At 37.7% G+C, this 19134-nt stretch overlaps 1 protein-coding gene across 3 annotated transcripts in view; it reads left to right on the top strand.

The window, feature by feature from the left end:
• The window catches only part of LOC134536771 (dedicator of cytokinesis protein 9), a 187711-nt gene that overhangs the window by 138321 nt on the left and 30256 nt on the right, over positions 1-19134 (top strand). For all 3 annotated transcript variants that reach the window (XM_063376696.1, XM_063376690.1, XM_063376705.1), the window contains exons 25-28: positions 1208-1387; positions 3986-4179; positions 13086-13358; positions 13968-14128. In XM_063376696.1, the coding sequence (XP_063232766.1) occupies positions 1208-1387; positions 3986-4179; positions 13086-13358; positions 13968-14128 (808 nt within the window). The remainder of the gene's footprint in view (positions 1-1207; positions 1388-3985; positions 4180-13085; positions 13359-13967; positions 14129-19134) is intronic.

The following is a 19134-nucleotide window of genomic DNA, read 5'->3' as shown; positions in this document are numbered from 1 at the left end:
GCTCATGAGGTGACAGTGTGCTTGTAGGCTCTGTGTGTGACTGCACGCAGAGATTTGGTGCCCAGTAAATATTACAGTGAACAATGTTGTCTATCATTTCACAGCCCTGCATTATACATAGTAAGCTTGCAACAGTATGATAATGCATTAAAGCAAAATATGACATCTATTCGACTTCGAAATTATTCACATTTAATTTAAAAAATTTACTGTTCAATTCAAAAATATTCAACCACCAAAATCCACTAACCCCTACTAGATTTACTAATTATGTATGGATATTTTTTCTTTTATTGTGTTAATATTTTAAGAATATCCAGCTACCAAAGTCTAAATGTTCACTGAACACCTGCCATCTTGAACCTAGTGTAGAAAAGTTCAGGATTGTTTTTTTTTTTAATGCTAGCGTTCTTGCGTGAAAGGTGCCAGGGGTTTCTCTTTTTGCCTCTGTGAGACGGAGTCCCCCTCCCCCCTTCCCCCCCACATTTTTTTTTCTTAGCAAGGGGTAAGAAATAATTGCCTGAGCTGTCAAAAGCTAAAGCATCGCCACAGCAGTCGCTGGACAAGGTGGGTGGAGACTGCAAGCATCTGTTTACCACTGTGTATTTAATACTCGAGAAGTGTGCTGATACTTTTAATCCATTTTTAACATGCGGTGAATGAGTCTCTTCCTGGTGAAAAACAACGCAGTTAGCCGATAGAGGAAGTTATTTATGGCCCCAAACAATAGCTTTAAATCTAGCTTTTAACTTATTATGCTGAAAAAAATCTTTTGAATCGTCAAAGTTTTTTTTAATTTTCTGAATGTAAAGCCAAAGAAAATAATTCTTCGATTCAACTTTTACTTTCCGAAGCGTCGCACATCCCTAGTAGTTTCTAAACCTTTTTCTTTATTCTTCTGTCTTAAATACTTCAAAAAGTATTACAATAAATATTTTTTGAACCACCGGTGTAGTAGCTACCCTAAAATTTAATAAACCTCATTATTGCATAGTGACAAAATTATGGTCCCTTCAGTTTTGTATTATTCAGGTTTGACTGTATTTCTAAATCATTAAATGTATAGTTTTTGTCCAAGTTTCGATAAGTACAAAATAGTCATTGGATTTTTTTTACAGCAACTTAAGTTTCAGGATTGTAAACCTGTATATCGTCATACATAGTGTCATGAGCAAGTGGAGAAAGAGCTTACATTGATTTGCTGCAGATCGTTGAGTGTGACCAACTCGCAGCACGTGGTACGCTGCGACAAGCTCCAGTCAGCCGAGATGAAAGACCTTCTCCTCTGCTTCATGTTCGTGGTCAAGTACCTGGGCGATGAGTACTTGATAGCGTGGTGGCAACAATGCTCTGAGCTAGAGATCCTCAACTTCTTCAGGTGTATTGAGTAAGTGTGTGTGCTCTTCACTTATGCCATATTGAATACTATTAAGTCATTAAGTTGCACCTTGTTAAAATTAACTATCTAGCTTGTAGAAAAAATTTTAGCTTGTAGGCCTGTTCGATTTACAAAAGAGTTCTCTTTAAGTTTGATAAAATGCCTGGCTAATAGTTTAATACATAGGTACAAGACTTTGTGTTTTTATTTTTTAGGTCAATTTTGTTTGTTAAATAGGAGCATTTGTGTTAATTGTTTTTTACATTGTCTTCATTCTTTAAAAAAATTGTGTTTTATTCAGCAAATATAAAACGTAAAGATTTCTAATTCTTGTTTTTTAAAAAACAATCTCATTGTACTGTCACATTCACTTATACAATACAATGAAAATAGCAAAAAAAAAATTATAATATTGCTGAACTAAAATACAATTTATCTGGTGGTCGTTAACAATGTAAGCTCGTGAATAACTAGGTTTTAAATATGTAAATATGAAATCATTCAATCACCAATTTTGAAAACCAGCATTAAAAAAAAATTTATAATTTTCCTAAAATAGATTGTAATGGATTTCACTGTATTTTGCGGTTCGCGAAAATTTTCGGGATCAATATGCATAGTAGCAGGTTGTAGACAACAACCCAAATAGGAACTGAAATAAAAGGTTGGCTGGTTGGGTTATGTTACGTTAACTGCATAATTTTAAAAAAATATTTCGTAATTTAAAAAATTTTAATATTTTAAATTGTATTTTAATATTGTCTTATAATTATTGTAGCTGACTTGACCAACCTTTCCAGATGTTATTACAATACGTGGAAAAAAAAAAAAAAAAAATCTATTTTTCTTTAATATTATCCATATTCAATATTTGTATTCTTGAATAATTTGATATTCGTATTTTAATTTGATTCAAACTAAAAAAACTAATATTCGCACAGGCCTGTTGGTGTGGCACTTTGTATGGCGAATTTTGCAGTGGTTTGTCTGTCAGCTATGTGAATTACTTGTAGGTCACATGTATCAAATAATGTCGACCTAAGGTTTGATATTTGATTTTCATCAGGCGACTAACTCATCTAGCAATGATTAATGTGCACATGCGATACCAGACGGTAATGGTCCCATGAGGAGACTTATGTTGTAACAAAGTAGGAACCAGTGGGACATATTGATAACTGGTATGGTGCTTTATAGGGGGGGGAAAAAATGTTAATAGGTTAATGCAATATTCATTTTACACTTTTTTTTTTAAATAATTTATTTTTGAATGCATGATCGAGTGGTTGGATCTCTTGCATCCCACCAAGGTGATCCAGATTCAATTTCCGGTGGGCTCAAACCCGGATTCTTTCCAAGATGGAAACGTGATCCATATTGCAGTGAACACGTGGGTTTTCTCCAGGACCTCCCGTTTCACCAGTCCATGCAGTGTGTTAGTGCTCCATTTTTATTTCATCACCCCTCATCATGGGTTCAAATATAGGTCTGTGCGAATCTTCGACTAAGCGAATCCATGTGATGCTTCGAATGTGATGCAAAGCTTTAAAAACACGGTAGACTAACATTTATGTGTAGCAGTTGAGGCACCATGATCTTTGTCTTCACTTCCAACACAACGAATATTAATGGAGACATAAATTGAATTTATTTTAGTAAACAACTGACCACAAATTTAAGTGCTCAAGCAATTTTGTTTTTACTGTCTTAAGATAAAACTTTAATCTTAACAATATTATGTTAAATGATCCCAAATTTGATGAAAGTAAAATTAATTCGGTACTTCTTAAAGTTTCTGGTGGATACCTTTAAAGATAAAAATTGGGCAGAGATGGTGGTTTCTATTTTGAGTGTAGTGTTATTAACAGACACACTATAGTAAGTGTCCTTATAAGCAAATATGAACATATTGTGTTGGTATAATGAAAGGGACAAATTTATGTATATTTTACTTTATTGTGAATTTTTTTTATTGTTACTATAGTAAATTATTGTTTTCAAGACACTGTATACTTTTTGGAATATTATTTTGACAACACAATGGTAGTCATACCAATTTTACTTATAAAAAAAATATATTTTTGTACATATAGTTTCAGTGAAAGTGTATAAATTATATATTATACCATGATCTTAATAGTTATTTTTGAGTAATGGATAAATGGTTCTTAATTTCAAAAATCACACTACATATTTTAATTTTAAAAATTCATTTTTTAAGTTAAATAATTTTTCTCAAGTTTTTTTACTTGTTGTTTTTGATAATGCTATAGAGATAATTCTTTATTTAAATACCCAACTTTTAACAATTATGTACTTTTTTTTTTTTACTTCAGTCCTTCAGGTATTTCATGAATGGATCGTAATACAGCTATCAGAGAAAAATATTTGCGATTTTATTCAAGTTCGCAGGTATTTTTAACATGCAATTCAATACTTGCTTCGCATAGGAAAACCAGTATTTGCACAGGCCTATTCATATATGTGTTTGTAAGTGTGTGTGTGTGTACTTGTTGGGTTTGTATGTAGAGAGTGCATGTACATGTGCTTGTGTGTGTGTGTGTGCACTGAGAATTTTTTTATATAACGTTGCTGTTTTCCCTCCAGGCTGTGTCTCCACCAGTTCAAGTACGTTGGCAAGCGGCAGATCGCAGCCAAGACGACCGCTGGCAAGCCTGGTACAACCAAAGCGATGACTCTGCCTGCCCGAATGCAACCCCCAGACTTCTCCGGAGACGAGCCACCCCTGGCTCTGCACAGTGGTAGCAGTAGCGTGGGCAGGGAGAACATACAGCAGATAGGTATGAAAGTTCTACCAAACTAATATTGTAACTGTTCCAAAATAGTAAAATAACTAGAATTACAGTAGAACCCTGTTATAACATTTTTCAATGAGACAAAAGAAAAAAAACCTACCATATTTACCCACAGAAGAGTCGTTTCTGCGTATGGGTCGCAGCTATAATTTGGGTAGTAAAAATACAATTTTTATTTCTCATAAGAGTCACTCTCAGGTATTAATTTCACTCTATACAGTAGAGTATAAGTAAAGTCTTTGTTCCATGTCTCAACTTTTTGGTGCGTAAGAAATACGGCACCAGTGTTAACCTTCGATCCTCTTTTTGTCTGCTTTTTTGTGCTGCTTTATTACTGTGTAGAAGGGAGTGAGGCCAGCCCACTTTTCCCAACCTCTCCCCTCCTAATAACAAAAGACAGCATGCATCCCTTCCTGGCTATTGTATTTTTTTTTAACCAGGCCTCTTCCAGAATAGAAAAAAAAGCAGCAAGCTACCAATTCTACTTGTTAGTTTCTTTGATTAAAACTAGCACGCAAGTAAAAAGTCAGGCTTTGAACTGCGGCTTTCAAAGCACCAACAACGATTGTAGTTTTGTCAAGAAATGTTGCATTTAAAAGCTGATGAATCTTGTGAATAAAAAAAAATACAATTAGGTCGGGTCACAGTTTCGTCTTAAAAACCTGTCAAAATAGACACTTGAAGATTGTGCCAGTTTACGGACATTTATGTACAAGTTTGATTGAGGGAAGGTTGGAGGGACGGAGGGAGGGAGAACCGTCACATGGTCTTACACACTCACACAAACAGGCTTTTTATTTTTAGATTTCCTCTCCTCCAGCCGAATGGGAGCCTAGCAAGTCATGTCAATCACGAAGCCAGCGGTGGCTGGGCAACTGGCGCGCGGCTGACCGGGCAGTCGAGCACAGTGGTGCCATTTATAGTGCTTTTCACGCATTACTCAGATATTTTAACTTAACAATTTATACTTACTCATAATATACTTATTAAAAACCAACACAGGAGAGAGCACGTACTCAAGAGACGCCGGAATATATGTGTATGTATATATATAACCAAAGATATAAATTCGCATAAGATTCACACTACACTTTTTTAACTAAAAATCGGCATAAAATATGTAACTCATATGCGGGTAAATAAGGTAAGCAGGAAATATCAATTTAGCACTTGTCAGTGTTTGAACATTTTACCAATGGACTCATCACGATATGTAAACAAATATAATGTTAAAACCACTTAGGGAACATTTGATGCTCTAATTTGGCTACCCAAGCCTACAATTTTTCTTCAATTACATCAGGATTTGGATGCCACAATAATTAGCGTACATATTCCAAGGTTTGAGGTTAGCTTACAAATACAGTAAACTCTCGGTTATCCGTGTTAATTGGGACTTTCCGATGCCCGGATAATTGAATGCTAGGGTTGTGCGAATGTTCGGTATACCGATACCGAAATCGAAATTTTGCTACTTTCATTTTCGATTTCGGTAAGAATTTCATCTGTCGAAGTTCGTTTTTAGCGAAATATTTGGAGCCAAACGAAAGTTCAATAGCTTACCGAAGTTCGTTTGTTCTAGTTGAAAAAGAAATCGTAATTTAATAAAAATGTACAGTATAATACTGGTACGATAACGTTCCTTATTATAAAGTATATTTCACTTAACGAATTTTTTTTAAGTCCCCGCCAAAAATCGTATCTTCGCCATGCAAAACGGTTTCAGTTTAAAGTATCATTTTCACTATAACGTATAAATTCTACTAGTAGCGTGGCATTACTACACCAAAATTTACTTAAACTGGTAAATAAATTTCCAGCTAAATGATTAATGTAGTAGAACAAAGATACACAAATACCAACGCAACGTATTTTCTAACCTCTAAATTCTCAAAACAAAGTTAACAAACAGTTGCGCGCACAACCATAGATTATACAGTACGTAGTATGCGACGTGAGCAACACAACACCATTCGATACATCGAAAGACGGAGGTTTGAGAGAAGTATTAATTATTTAGACAAAAGTGTTACGCTACGCTAAAAATACTGTTTGATGTCTGTGCCGGGATTGTTTATTGTTATTGTTGAGTTTATTTTCAGGTTACGTTATTTAAACACCGCATTGTATTTGTGCTGCATATGAATGATCCTGGAGATAAAAAGAAACGAAAGCAATTCACGCTTAAGGAAAAAGTGGATATACTCAGAGAACTAGACACGGGGAAAAAAGCAAGTCGCAGTTGCGAATACATATGGCATTGCGGCTCTCCTGTAGCTATTTTTTTATATATTTTTTTCTCTTTGTAAAGATATGTATGCATGTTTCAGTGCTAAGTACAAAAACTTGAGGTACCTGTAAGTACTTAGCACTGAGATTCTACTGTAATGTCTTTATATGATTTGCTTGTTATTACTAATAATGTAATAACATATGAAAATCATATAAAGACATTAATTAGAAAAAATATTTCCATTAAGATTAATTTACGTGGTGATGAAAAAAACTCACGTTAATGAAAATACGGTAAAATCATAATTTGAACAAACATGGCAGATAAAGTAAACAAAAATTCAACCGTGATTACAGTAGGCCTAGGTATCAAAAAATCATGCAATATTTGAAAAATTACCTGATTCATTTGCTTTCAAACAGTAGTGTAGGTACTATATTCGTAAAACATACATTCCAGAACTGTTAGTACACTATTTAGTATTTACCGTATACACATAAACAAAGAACGTACCTACTTTTATTCGTGCACAGCCAAACAAAAACATTGTCGTCTGCTTTATTTAAATTTTACATACTCTGACTGGCATATAAAATCCTCATAATATACAGCCAATTAGACAAAAAGGTCAACAAGTCACTGCATGTAATGACCACTTGGCAGCAACCATTTGTTATGTTTTGTTTTGACCATGTCCATTGCCTAGTTTACAGCTTCCTGAGCTAGCCATGTGTGACAGTGGTGCAAGATGGCGGCCGTTCCGCAGTATTCACGTATTTTTTCATCAGTACCATGCACGTGATAAATATATTATCATAGACTGCGACATTACGACTGTAAAGGAAATAGTCTGTGCGCTGAAAGATCTGGATTGATTCTTGAAATTTACGAGTGACATGTGGCTTTGTTGTGTGGTCTAGGGCGGATGTTGATTTTATTAAATAGTAATATTTATATATACATCAAAAGGTACCAAAATGATTTATGTAATAGAATTTATTACTGAAGAGCAAATTTTGGGGCACTTTTTTTCTTTGTTAATTAAAAAATTTCGCTTAACTTTCGTTAAGAATATATTTATCTCATAGAAAAATTCATTTTCGTTTCACTTTCGCGAAACTTGATAAATTTTCTTTCACTTTCATTTCGTGTGGATAAAGTCACTTTCGCACATCCCTATTGAATGCCCATATAAAAACCCGGATAATCCGTTTTACCACTTAAAAATGGTGTATTTAATGGCAATAGCTTTGTATACCATGTCCCAGCTTATTGGACCGTAAACAATACTGGCACTGTGTTGCCGCCATTCTTCTCCTGTCCCCTTTATTTCTACGGGAGGGAGAGCGGGGCAGTCCCAACTCAGCATCTCCCTCCACCCTTTTAACGACCTATTATCCGGGGTCACTACAAAATAAGTGTCTTAACCACAGCACAATATTATATACTTTTTTTCCCCCCTTCCAGCTATTGCATTTTATTTTTCTACCTCGTGCGGCAAGATATTGTTTCTTGTTAATTCCGCCTATTAAAATTAGGATGCACTTTACAGTCATAACTACGAGACCTTCGAAGTTACAAGAGTTTTGAAATGCACCGTCAGTTTGACTACGTAAATAGTAATCCTAAACTAATCTGGTTATTACGAATGCTTCCTTGTTGGCTCTTTGGTAAGAAAGAGTGATTTAAATGGCATCTTCAAACAAAGAAAAATACAGTTAGTTGGAAGGAAAAAAAGGTTCACGCAGTAAACAAAGGCTGCAAAGCGAGAGAGGCTATGCTTGCGCCGGGGCTGTGGACCATGACTCCCAGCTAGCTGTCGAGAAAGAATGAAGGCTGTTGTTGGGGGGGTGTGGGGAGAGGAAGGGGTGTCTGGTGGCGAACAACATGCTCCCTTTCTCTGTCTGTCTCTCTCTCTCGCTCGGCGGTTTCAAGAAGCCCACCCCCTCCCATTGTGTTACTGGCTGCTTTGGCCAGTAGAGGGGAGATTTTTTCATGCTTTTACGTTTAGAAGGCCCTGCCACACTGTCTGATCTACTAGCAAACTGCAAAAGTTTTTCTTCACTTGTATTAATGTCTCGCACGGTTTGGATTCCAATTTCATATTCCTCTGCTAATTTGGCGGCAGTTTCTCCTTTTTTTAACCTGTCCACAACTTCTAACTTCTCTGCTATTGTCAGCACTTTACGTTTCCTTTTACCAGACATGATTACAAAAACAAATGTGCCTGGGAGAACTGATGTAAATAACTGCGTGAAAAATGCCTCTTCCAGCCGTCAGGAGTGTGGGAAGGTAAAAGAGGTAGAAGGACCTTTTTTTTTTCCTTCCTTCCTTCTTCTTCTTCTTCTTCTTCTAGCGTGACGGGGCGGGGCGTTGTGAAAATAACGCTTGAAAAGAAAGAAAATTAAAAAAAGGGGGGGGGGGGGGAGTTGAGTCGGAAGCAGCAGTTAAGGCATTCCTTTTTGGTTTAAAGTGTGACAAATTGTCAGGTGAAGGTGGGGGGGGGGACTGAGGGTCTGAAGGGTCAGGTAAATAGCTTTCTGACACAGCAGGAAAAAAAAAAAAATAAAAAAAAAGGCAGTGCAGTTGCGGCATAGCTACACCCCGTCAAGCACAAGCACGGATAACCCGAAAACCGGATAATCCAGGCCCGGATAATTGAGCTTACTGTACTTTAAAAAATTAAGTTTTAGGCTAAGGAAAAAAGTGTACCCCTATTTTTTGTGTTTCTGAATTTTTTTTTAGCAACCAAATAATGAAATATTTACCAGTTAACTTAATTCATATTTAGTGTAGCATTAGATTTTTTTTATGCTGTATAAGAACTGTAACTGTAACTGAAACCAAGAACTGAGTTTCTTAATGTAATACCAAACTGGAACCAAACCGACTAATAAAACAATTGGTTGTCTGTAAAGTCGGTTTACGGAAGATAGTTTAACGTGACGTCATAAAAAAACATTGATGAAATGATTGCATACTTTTATGAATAAAATTGAATCAATTTTATTGGATTATCACTATTTTGTATGGATTCAAACAAGGAGTGAAATGAAATCTACAATTCAATTGATAAATTTACTTTTATTTGCACTCATTAATTCAAATATGGTTATTACTTTAACGAAGATATTATTTTAACTATAACTTTTATACATGTTTGCTATTTAACTTCTTCCAATCTGTGTTAATCTGTTAAGGATAGGATGATGATAGGAAAAGTAGGAAACTAATGGGAGTGTTTCAAGTTTAATGTGCCTCGAAAAAATAATTGGTTGTCTGTAAAGTCGGTTTACGGACGATAGTTTAACGTGACTACGTCATAACAAAACATTGATGAAATGATTGCATACTTTATGAATAAAATTGAATCATTTTTATTTTAATAATAAAAGAATATATACTTGACATTATACTAATAATCAGATTTTTAAAATGCAAGAATAATTAACCTTTATTGCCGAAATTGTTGTTGTAATAAGCAATGAAAACCACATTAACTTTTCACTTCACTTTATAAACAGTCAAGTGGAAGAGAGATAGATGCGGCACAAGCGTACAATGAGCGTATTGGGACACAGCGTAATGGAACAATGTGCGTAACATGACACAGCATAACGGAACAATGTGCGTAATGGGACACTTTTTCGTGCGTGCAGCCTGCGTTCATTGATTTATTAGACGTCACGTCAAAAACCAGAACCGCACAGCACTACTCACAACTAACCAAAACTTGCACAATCTCTTACAGATACATTCTTGCAAACACATACTAAAAAACACATTGTGAATCACTTACGTAATTTGTATGTTGCTTATATTTGCTAAATCTTTTTGTTTACCTTTACTCATTAGACTCAAGTACTTACATTATTTATATTATTGTTTACAAAGTGATAAACTAGTAGTTCACCAAGTTACGTTATGTAATGACCAGATTATCTCTAAGGACACTATCCTGTTTGGATTTTCTGCCAGAAATTGAATTCAGTGACAGAAGATTGCTTGTTATTTTTGTTTAGTTCACTTTGAGGCATGCAGTATCAAGATCTCTATGGACATTATCATCTTTGAATTCCAAGCCTGAAATATAAGTGATGATTTTGATTTTGATTTTGAAAGCTTTATGTGTACATACAGTGAAACCTCGTTTATTCGTTCCCGCATTGTAGAATTTCCCGGTTTTATTGTTCAATGTCCGTGGTCCCGAAAAAATCCCACAAGAACAATGTTAAAAAAATCCCATTTCCATCGTTTACGAATATTTTTTAACCCGGTTTAACGGGTTGAACTTTACAGGCTTTTTACCGATTTCACATTCAAATTCCCGAGAAATATTACAGTTTATGCGTGTCTACACGACACGCAATACCAATATTTACATATGGCGGCCATTACTAAAAGAAAACGAATAAAGTGAATATGACGCTGTTGCTAACAGGTTCACCAACTTCGATAAAACAACAGACGAAAGCTAACGCTCGCACGATAGTTCTTGCTTTGTGCGATAATCGACACAACAATATAACCGTGGTCGATATACTGTACATACTAGCCCAACGTAAACACGTTTCTATTAAGCGGCAGTGAAATCCTGCGAGAAACATAGACGAAATTGTTCATCCTAGCGTTTCCGTGGCCGGCCGTATATGCGCGAGATTTTCTTTGTTTACGGTAAATTAGCTTTACGCATTTAACTCTAATGCACATGTGAAATTTGTAAAGGTTCATTGTAATGTATCGGCCTACAAAAGAGGTTAAAACCATTAAAGAGCGTTTAGAAATTATAAATGCCGTTGAAAAAAATCCAGGCGAAAAATGGGTTGATTTGGCAAAGCGCTATGGTATTCCTCCATCGACTCTTAATTCTATCTTCGCTAGAAGAAATGAGATTCGGAAACAAGCAAGTCAGTTCGGCCAGTCTTCAAAAAAAACGAAAATGGCAAGACAGTTGGAATACAGTGAGCTTGAGAAAGTTTTGTTTTCTTGGTTCCAGCAAGTTCGGGCATCAAACATCCCAGTGGATGGCACATTTTGGTCATTTAAAAAAATTAAGGAAGTAGTGAAACCCCTTATTTACGTTACAGTTATTTACGCTTTCCCGTTATTTGCACTATATTCTTCAGGTCCCGTTTGGTTTCCATTTAATCCAATACAATACTTTCACGCGAATTACGTCTCAAAAATCTAATCCATCCCGCTATTTACATCACGTAACAACGATAGTAGGCCTAAAAACATTGTGAAAAACGTAACTTTTATAGTCGGCAGTGAACATTTTAAATCGCAAAATAAACATATTTTATAACATGAAAAGTTGCTTTTATTTCTAAACATATAATAATTTAAGCCTAGGCGTGTAAAAGTCCGAGTAATTGTAGCAGGAGGCAATCTAAAATGTACTCGGGAAAAACGTAAACTCACGAATGTATAAACGTTCTGTTACTATATTTATGTCACAACTTAGCCGAAATACTGGTACGAGACATAAACCTCACTAGATAAAATGAGCGGAGTCTTGGTAACTGTTTTAAACGTATTTTATAATTTCGGAAGTATTGTACAGTTGACGCATATTTTTTAAACTAACCATTTATATCTGGGGATCGTAAATAATTAATTATTGGTATCAAGAAATCAAGATGAACGTAAACTTGAACACGTCACGGCAGCGAGAAAACTGGTGCGTATACCAATAAACTGGTATTAGAACTGGACAAAACTGGTACACGGGAGGTGGAGCTTATATTTTTTTCCGCTAAGCTCGCTTCTATTGGCTGACTGCTGATGGAACGTCACGAGTCTGGACGGAGCGTTGAGTGAGTTATACTGCGCATGCGCAGCTCAGACAACAGAGAGCCAGCCGGCGGGTACGTCGCGCCATAACAGCTGATTGAGTACGATGACCTATCTCCGCGCACGGCGCGCTATTGACGGTAAATGTCCAATTTGCGGCCCTTTTATTTAAATTTTTTTTACTGTGGTGCAATGCGTATGTGTAATGTAGCCCGCATTTGTTATGAACGCTGCAGGATGCGACTGTATTTTAATTAACTTTAACGTATTTCTTACTTTTCCCTTTATTTACACTTTCCCGCTTTTTACACTTTTTACTTTGTCCCCATGAAAAGTGTATATACAGTGTGCTGCTGGTGTCAGTTTATGGAAATACCTAACTGATTCACTGAAAGTTTTTGCAATAGTACATACATTGTGCATTTGGTAACTTTAGAGTGTGTTCCCACATTGTAGGATTTCCTGGATTATCCGTTTTTTACTCATGGTCCATTGGAAAACGGATAATCAGGGTTTCACTGTATTTGTTAAATACTGTATCAAAAATCTCTCAACTATCTTTGCTAGTACCGGAACTTAAAAATTCCATTGGCCATACCTGCCTGCGTACAGAATTTTATTAAAATACAATGAACGGTTCAAAAAGTCACAAACATACACACATACCTGCATAGAGACGCTGATCACTCTAGTTTACGGAGACCTCGCTTCACTCAGTTGACAAAAGGTGTAGCTTAGACTCGGGTGAACTCAGCATGTACAGGAGTTCAAAATTTTCTTGCCAGTATATTGAAGAATGTGTGAGTGAACGGTGCAGAATCGTGCCTGACCGTCGGGCATGTCGGTGTGAATGTTCCCCCAGTGGGCGACACGGACTCGAGCAAGCTGTACCAGGCCCTACTGGAGGCGAACATGGCAACAGAGGTGGGGCTGGTGGGGCTGGACGCGCTCGGCCTGTACTGCATCCACTTCAAGGAGAACCTGCTGCTGGGCCAAGGCGAAAACGCCGTGATGCGCAAGCTGTTCGACATCTACCTGTCCTTCCTGCAGGTGGGCCAGTCCGAGACGCTCTTCAGGCACTTGTTCGCAGCGCTGCGGGCGTACATCAACAACTTCTCCGTGGTGCTGTTCCAAGGTTAGCTTGCTGGCGCCTGCAGCTTCTGCTAATCTTGTTTTCTTAATTTTTATGGTATTCCAAATCTACCTAATTTTAAACCATTCATGATTATATCAAATATTTTTCAAATCAAATTCAAACATACCGTGGAACTATGGTTTTTCACACTCCTTAGGAGTTCATGAAAAATTTGTACAAAATACGTCAAAATGAAAATGAGAGATCTACAGTAAAACTGTGGTAAGAGGTTTGGTCATTGAGTCAATAGTGGGTGATTGCGAAAATATTTAATTTAATGTGGTGTTGAAATTATTTTTGCTAAATATGACTCAACTTTATAAAAATTATTTTTTTAACAAGCAGTGGTGTATATGTTATATATGTGTGTATAAGTTTGTATCTGTGTGAGTGTGTTGTGTTTTTCTCTCTCAAAATTCATTAGTAAATGTCAATTTTTGTGATTATATTGATTAAGTAGAATTTTTCACTTACCCAATAGCTTCATTGTATCATCTTTCCTATGATCATACTTTATAATAGGCATGCATTCTTTCAAACATTTTGAATACAAAATAAACAGATGTGAGTAGACAAATGTCTGTTATGCTGTCCTCTTGCCACTGTCAGGTAACGCTCAGCTATGCGGGCGTCTGTGTTACGAGCTACTCCGATGCTGCAACAGTCGCCTGTCATCCATCCGACAGGAGTCTTGCGCTCTGCTGTATCTTCTGATGAGGAGCAACTTTGAGTTCACCAATAGGAAGGGCCTAACCAGAGTTCACCTCCAGGTACAGCCCAGCAGTGTGATCAGACCAGTCCATCTGGCTTTGGGCAGACACAACCCACTGTCCCAGTGACTTCCTGTGGGACATATTTTTGCCCCCCTCTGTTTTGAGGAAATAGTTATGTTCTGTGTGTGGTTATTTTCTGCTAAACTGAATAGATGAAACATAAGTTCATGCTTTAAAAAAATTGCAGTCTGTCTACAGTGACCTTTATCTCTGATCTCCAGATAACCTGAACCAATTTAGAGGAACAAAGAAACAAAAAATAATAAACAAAAGTGTGTTTGTACTAATGTATGCATTAGAAGTTATACATCTTGCCAATGGTTAAATAAAACGGGGAGTTAACATGCATGCCAAAATTTATTTGTTTTATGCAAGCATTATGACAAAGTATTTAAATTAATTTTTCATTGGTTTAATATTATAAAAAAAGTTTTAAAATAATATACTGACAAAACATTAACCTCCTACATTTTAAAACACCTTTGGTCTGCAATTCATCATATTAAAGAGAACTAACAAAATCTCTACAGATCAAGAAAGTCACAAAAAAGTAACAAAACTGAAGGACTGGTCACAATAGTTAATGAAAATGTCCCGAAATAAATAGTAATGGTGCTGGAGGTTACAAAACTTTTAATTCACAGTGGCCATTTTAAACTTGAATTTTGTTTTTTGATACCTCACTTCGGTTAATAGTTACACTTTAAATATAAATATTTGGGCCATGTCCACTTAAATCACGTATAAATTATATTTGAAAGGTTTAGCTAGAACTTAAAAATTAGCACACTCCTGTGAATAGTACATCCATTTCGTGTTTTGTTAAATTTGCCTTATTGTATATCAAAATGATCCTGTGATATAAAAAAAATTGTAAGAATGTTTTATTTAAAGTCCTGAAATATCTTGAAATTGGTTTACCAGGTATATGTAGACATCCCATTTATACCGTATTAACCTATCATATATTTTATGCTGATTTTTAGTTTAAAAAAATGTACTGCAATTTTTACGCTAATTTATAACTTTGGGTAAAAAAAATTATAATTGCGGTGTGGCTTGAGTATGAGAATAAATACAGCGAAACCCCTTATTTATGTTACCGTTATTTACGTTTTCCCGTTATTTGCACTATATTCTTCAGGTCCCGTTTAGTTCCCATTTAGTCCAATACAATACTTTCACGCCAATTACGTCTCAAAAATTGAATCCATCCCGCTATTTACGTCACGTAACAACCATAGTAGGCCTAAAAACATTGTGAAAAACGTAACGTTTATAGTCGGCAATGAACATTTTAAATCGCAAAATATACATATTTTATAACATGAAAAGTTGCTTTTATTTCTAAACATGTAATAATTTAAGCCTAGGCGTTTAAAAGTCCGAGTAATTATAGCAGGAGACAATCTAAAATGTACTAGGGAAAAATGTAAACTAAATCACGAATGTATAAACGTACCGGGAATGTCGGGAATATTACGACTTTACGAGGCTGCTTGTAAGTTGTGATACTATATTTATGTCACAACTGAGCCGAAATACTGGTACGAGACATAAACTTCGCAAGATAAAATGAGCGGAGTCTTGGTAACTGTTTTATACGTATTTTATAATTTCGGAAATATTGTACAGTTGACGCATATTTTTTAAACTAACCATTTATTTCTGGGGATCGTAAATAATTAATTATTGGTATCAAGACATTGACGCCTGCCCGCCCTTCCTATATTAAATATCACGTTACTTTACGTTATAATTAAACCCAAAAACGAGTTTTAATAAGTTCAGAAGCAATTCAGGGAAAAATGTTTCGGCAGTAGGCCTACTCACGTAATATGCGGCGACGAATCTGTGCGACGTCGACGGTTATAAACAAAGCCACGAACAATAGAATAATTCATTAACGCAACCAACCATCTTCATCCTTTATTTTTTACGTCGCTATAACCACACATATTAATGCACTTCAGAATATAATAGTAAATATGGACGAGTTATGTAAACAATGTATATTTTTCTCTTGCCACAGCTAAACATGTACATTGTGACGCCATCTTGTGAACGGCGATCTACCAACTGTATTTATATTTTATAAAAGTATAAATTTAACCAATTAAGTGTGAAAGCAAGTTTAAATACTTTTTAATACATAGGATTGAATATATATGTATTTACAAATAATTATTTATGCCACGTTTATCTTTTCTTTTTAATTATTAATATCTAGTTTATACTTCCACCACCAGGGCAGGGAAATTTCGGCGAGATTCGTGCGCGCGCATCTCATCCCTTCCAAAGAGGAGTTAGTTCGCCCCTCCCTTCATTTCTTCGTTCCCGCGCATTTCTCCCTATATAAAGGCGAGGTCATCCACCTGAAAGTCAGTTGATCGGCCCGACGGCCAGTGAGGCTGGATTCCGTCCACTGGCCATAGGACGATCATAGAGGGAGCAGCAGAACGACTGGCTATCCGTTTTCTGCTGCTCACACCCCTCCTTCGCGAGTCAGGCCATCCGAGGACCTAATTCGGCCTAGGGAATTTGTCCCTTCCCCCCCCCCCTCCTTTCTTGACGATAGGGTGTACCATGTATCAATTCAGTGTATGTTGTAAAAGCCGATGCAGGCGACAAATTGAACTGTTTGGACATACAGGTCAATAAAAGTTCCGTGTAAAATACCGACATTTTTCAATGAATAGCATAGCCCCCATCCCTCACCCCACTAGCTATTCGCCTTCACCAGCCAACTGCGAATCCTGCCGCAAGACAAGCAGCTTGACCTCCTCCTCCTCCTCCACCCCTGCTGGCTCTCTGTCAAGAGGGCTGGGTGCGAGAGAAGAGGAGAGGACGGATCAATTTTCTGGCGCACCAACGCGGGGCCCGTTGATTGTTCTACAATACCCGTGAAGACCCATTGCGAGCTCTACCAGACGGACTAGCCAGCAAACAACTGGAATGGACCCCTGCCACCACTTGCAGCTCATAGAAGACTTAACCAACAGCAGCAGGCACACCATGGCCCACACCAGGAACAGCAGCAAGCAGGCAAGTGCTCCTGACCTTCCTACCACCAGGGATTCTCGAGAAGCAGACCCAGACAGCGGAGGGGGACAGCCTCCCCACCTGGCGCCCAACAACTCACCTACCTGTACATACCCAACGACGGCGGACGCAGTCCATCGACTCTGCGCTGTAGAAGACTGCCCTGGCACCGGAATCCACCAGATCAGCTGTGCTCACTGTGGACTCCTGTTCCATCACTCTTGTCTGGGATGGCCAGACGAGCCCCGAGATCACGCCGGACTAGAATATCGATGCCCTGCATGCCAGCAGAGACAATCCTGCTGCAGTATGGAACCAATTAGCTCTAGACCTGATGGGACCTTACCCCAGAAGCACGACGGGTAAGTGCTTCATACTCGTCATCACAGACCTTTTCTCACGATGGGTCGAAGCCTTTCCCCTCGCTAAAGTTGATTCATTTTCTACTCCAAGATGAAGTGTTCCCTGGATGGAGATACCCCAAAAAGCATACTTACAGACAATGGGGTGCAATTAACTAGCAAATTATGGGCCGCCACTTGCGCCAAATGGGAACTAGAAACCTGGGCCACTCCAGTTTACCATCCCCAGGCAAACCCTACAGAGTGCCGTAATAAGGAATTGAAGAAAGGGCTCAGGTTGCGTACCACGGCCAATCATCGCCACTGGGATCGCTACCTGGGAGAAATCCTCTTCACACTGCGGGGTAGGCACAATGAAGCAATCGGAACCAGCACCAGCGAATTAAACTTGAGACGACAGATCCAGCAACCTGGAGAATGAAGTGGAGTTACAACCCCACATACCGCCCTTCAGCGAAGAGATCTGTCTACGAGCTGCCACCAGAGTAGATGCGCACGAAAGGCTCAACTAGGGTACCTAGCCCGCAAGTATCCTACACCGAAGAATCCGCCCAACCACCAGATTGCTGAAGGACAAAGGGTACTAGTCAAGACCCATCCACTCAGCAATAAGCCTAACCACTTCTGCGCCGGATTCGCACCAAAGTGGGAAGGACCCAACCAGGCCTCTGCCAGGCCTCTACCAGTCTCCACAGCGTCGCCAGATGCCGTTGCGGAGCTGCAAAGGAGACCCCAAGGACCTACCAGGACGGTACCGAGAGACGGTTTGGCGGACACCAAACCAACGGCCTTACCAATGGCCGAATCCTACAACCACCGGCAGCAGTCCCAATAGGCGTTCCCAGGAGACCACCGGCAGCTGTCCCAATAGGCGTTCCCAGGAGACCACTTGCAGCTGTCCCCAATCAGGACTACCAGAAAGCTGAAGAAGCCATATCCGAAGTGATAACCCAGAGACTCGTACACTACAGAGACTGACAGTTATCTATGTGTAAAGTGTTCCTCCAAGATGTCCTAGTTTCTTCTCCCGTAAAGTAACGCTCGCCAGTAGGGGGGAAATTGACGCCTGCCCGCCCTTCCTATATTAAATATCACGTTACTTTACGTTATAATTAAACCCAAAAACGAGTTTTAAATAAGTTCAGAAGCAATTCAGGGAAAAATGTTTTGGCAGTAGGCTTACTCACGTAATATGCGGCGACGAATCTGTGCGACGTCGACGGTTATAAACAAAGCCACGAACAATAGAATAATTCATTAAAGCAACCAACCATCTTCATCCTTTATTTTTTACGTCGCTATAACCACACATATTAATGCACTTCAGAATATAATAGTAAATATGGACGAGTTATGTAAACAATGTATATTTTTCTCTTGCCACAGCTAAACATGTACATTGTGACGCCATCTTGTGAACGGCGATCTACCAACTGTATTTATATTTTATAAAAGTATAAATTTAACCAATTAAGTGTGAAAGCAAGTTTAAATACTTTTTAATACATAGGATTGAATATATATGTATTTACAAATAATTATTTATGCCACATTTATCTTTTCTTTTTAATTATTAATATCTAGTTTATACTTCCACCA

Source organism: Bacillus rossius, chromosome 1 (genome assembly GCF_032445375.1).
Source record: "Bacillus rossius redtenbacheri isolate Brsri chromosome 1, Brsri_v3, whole genome shotgun sequence".
NCBI classification, from domain to species: Eukaryota; Metazoa; Arthropoda; class Insecta; order Phasmatodea; family Bacillidae; genus Bacillus; species Bacillus rossius.
Note: the sequence above shows the minus strand (reverse complement) of the source record. Positions and strands in the feature narration are given on the sequence as shown.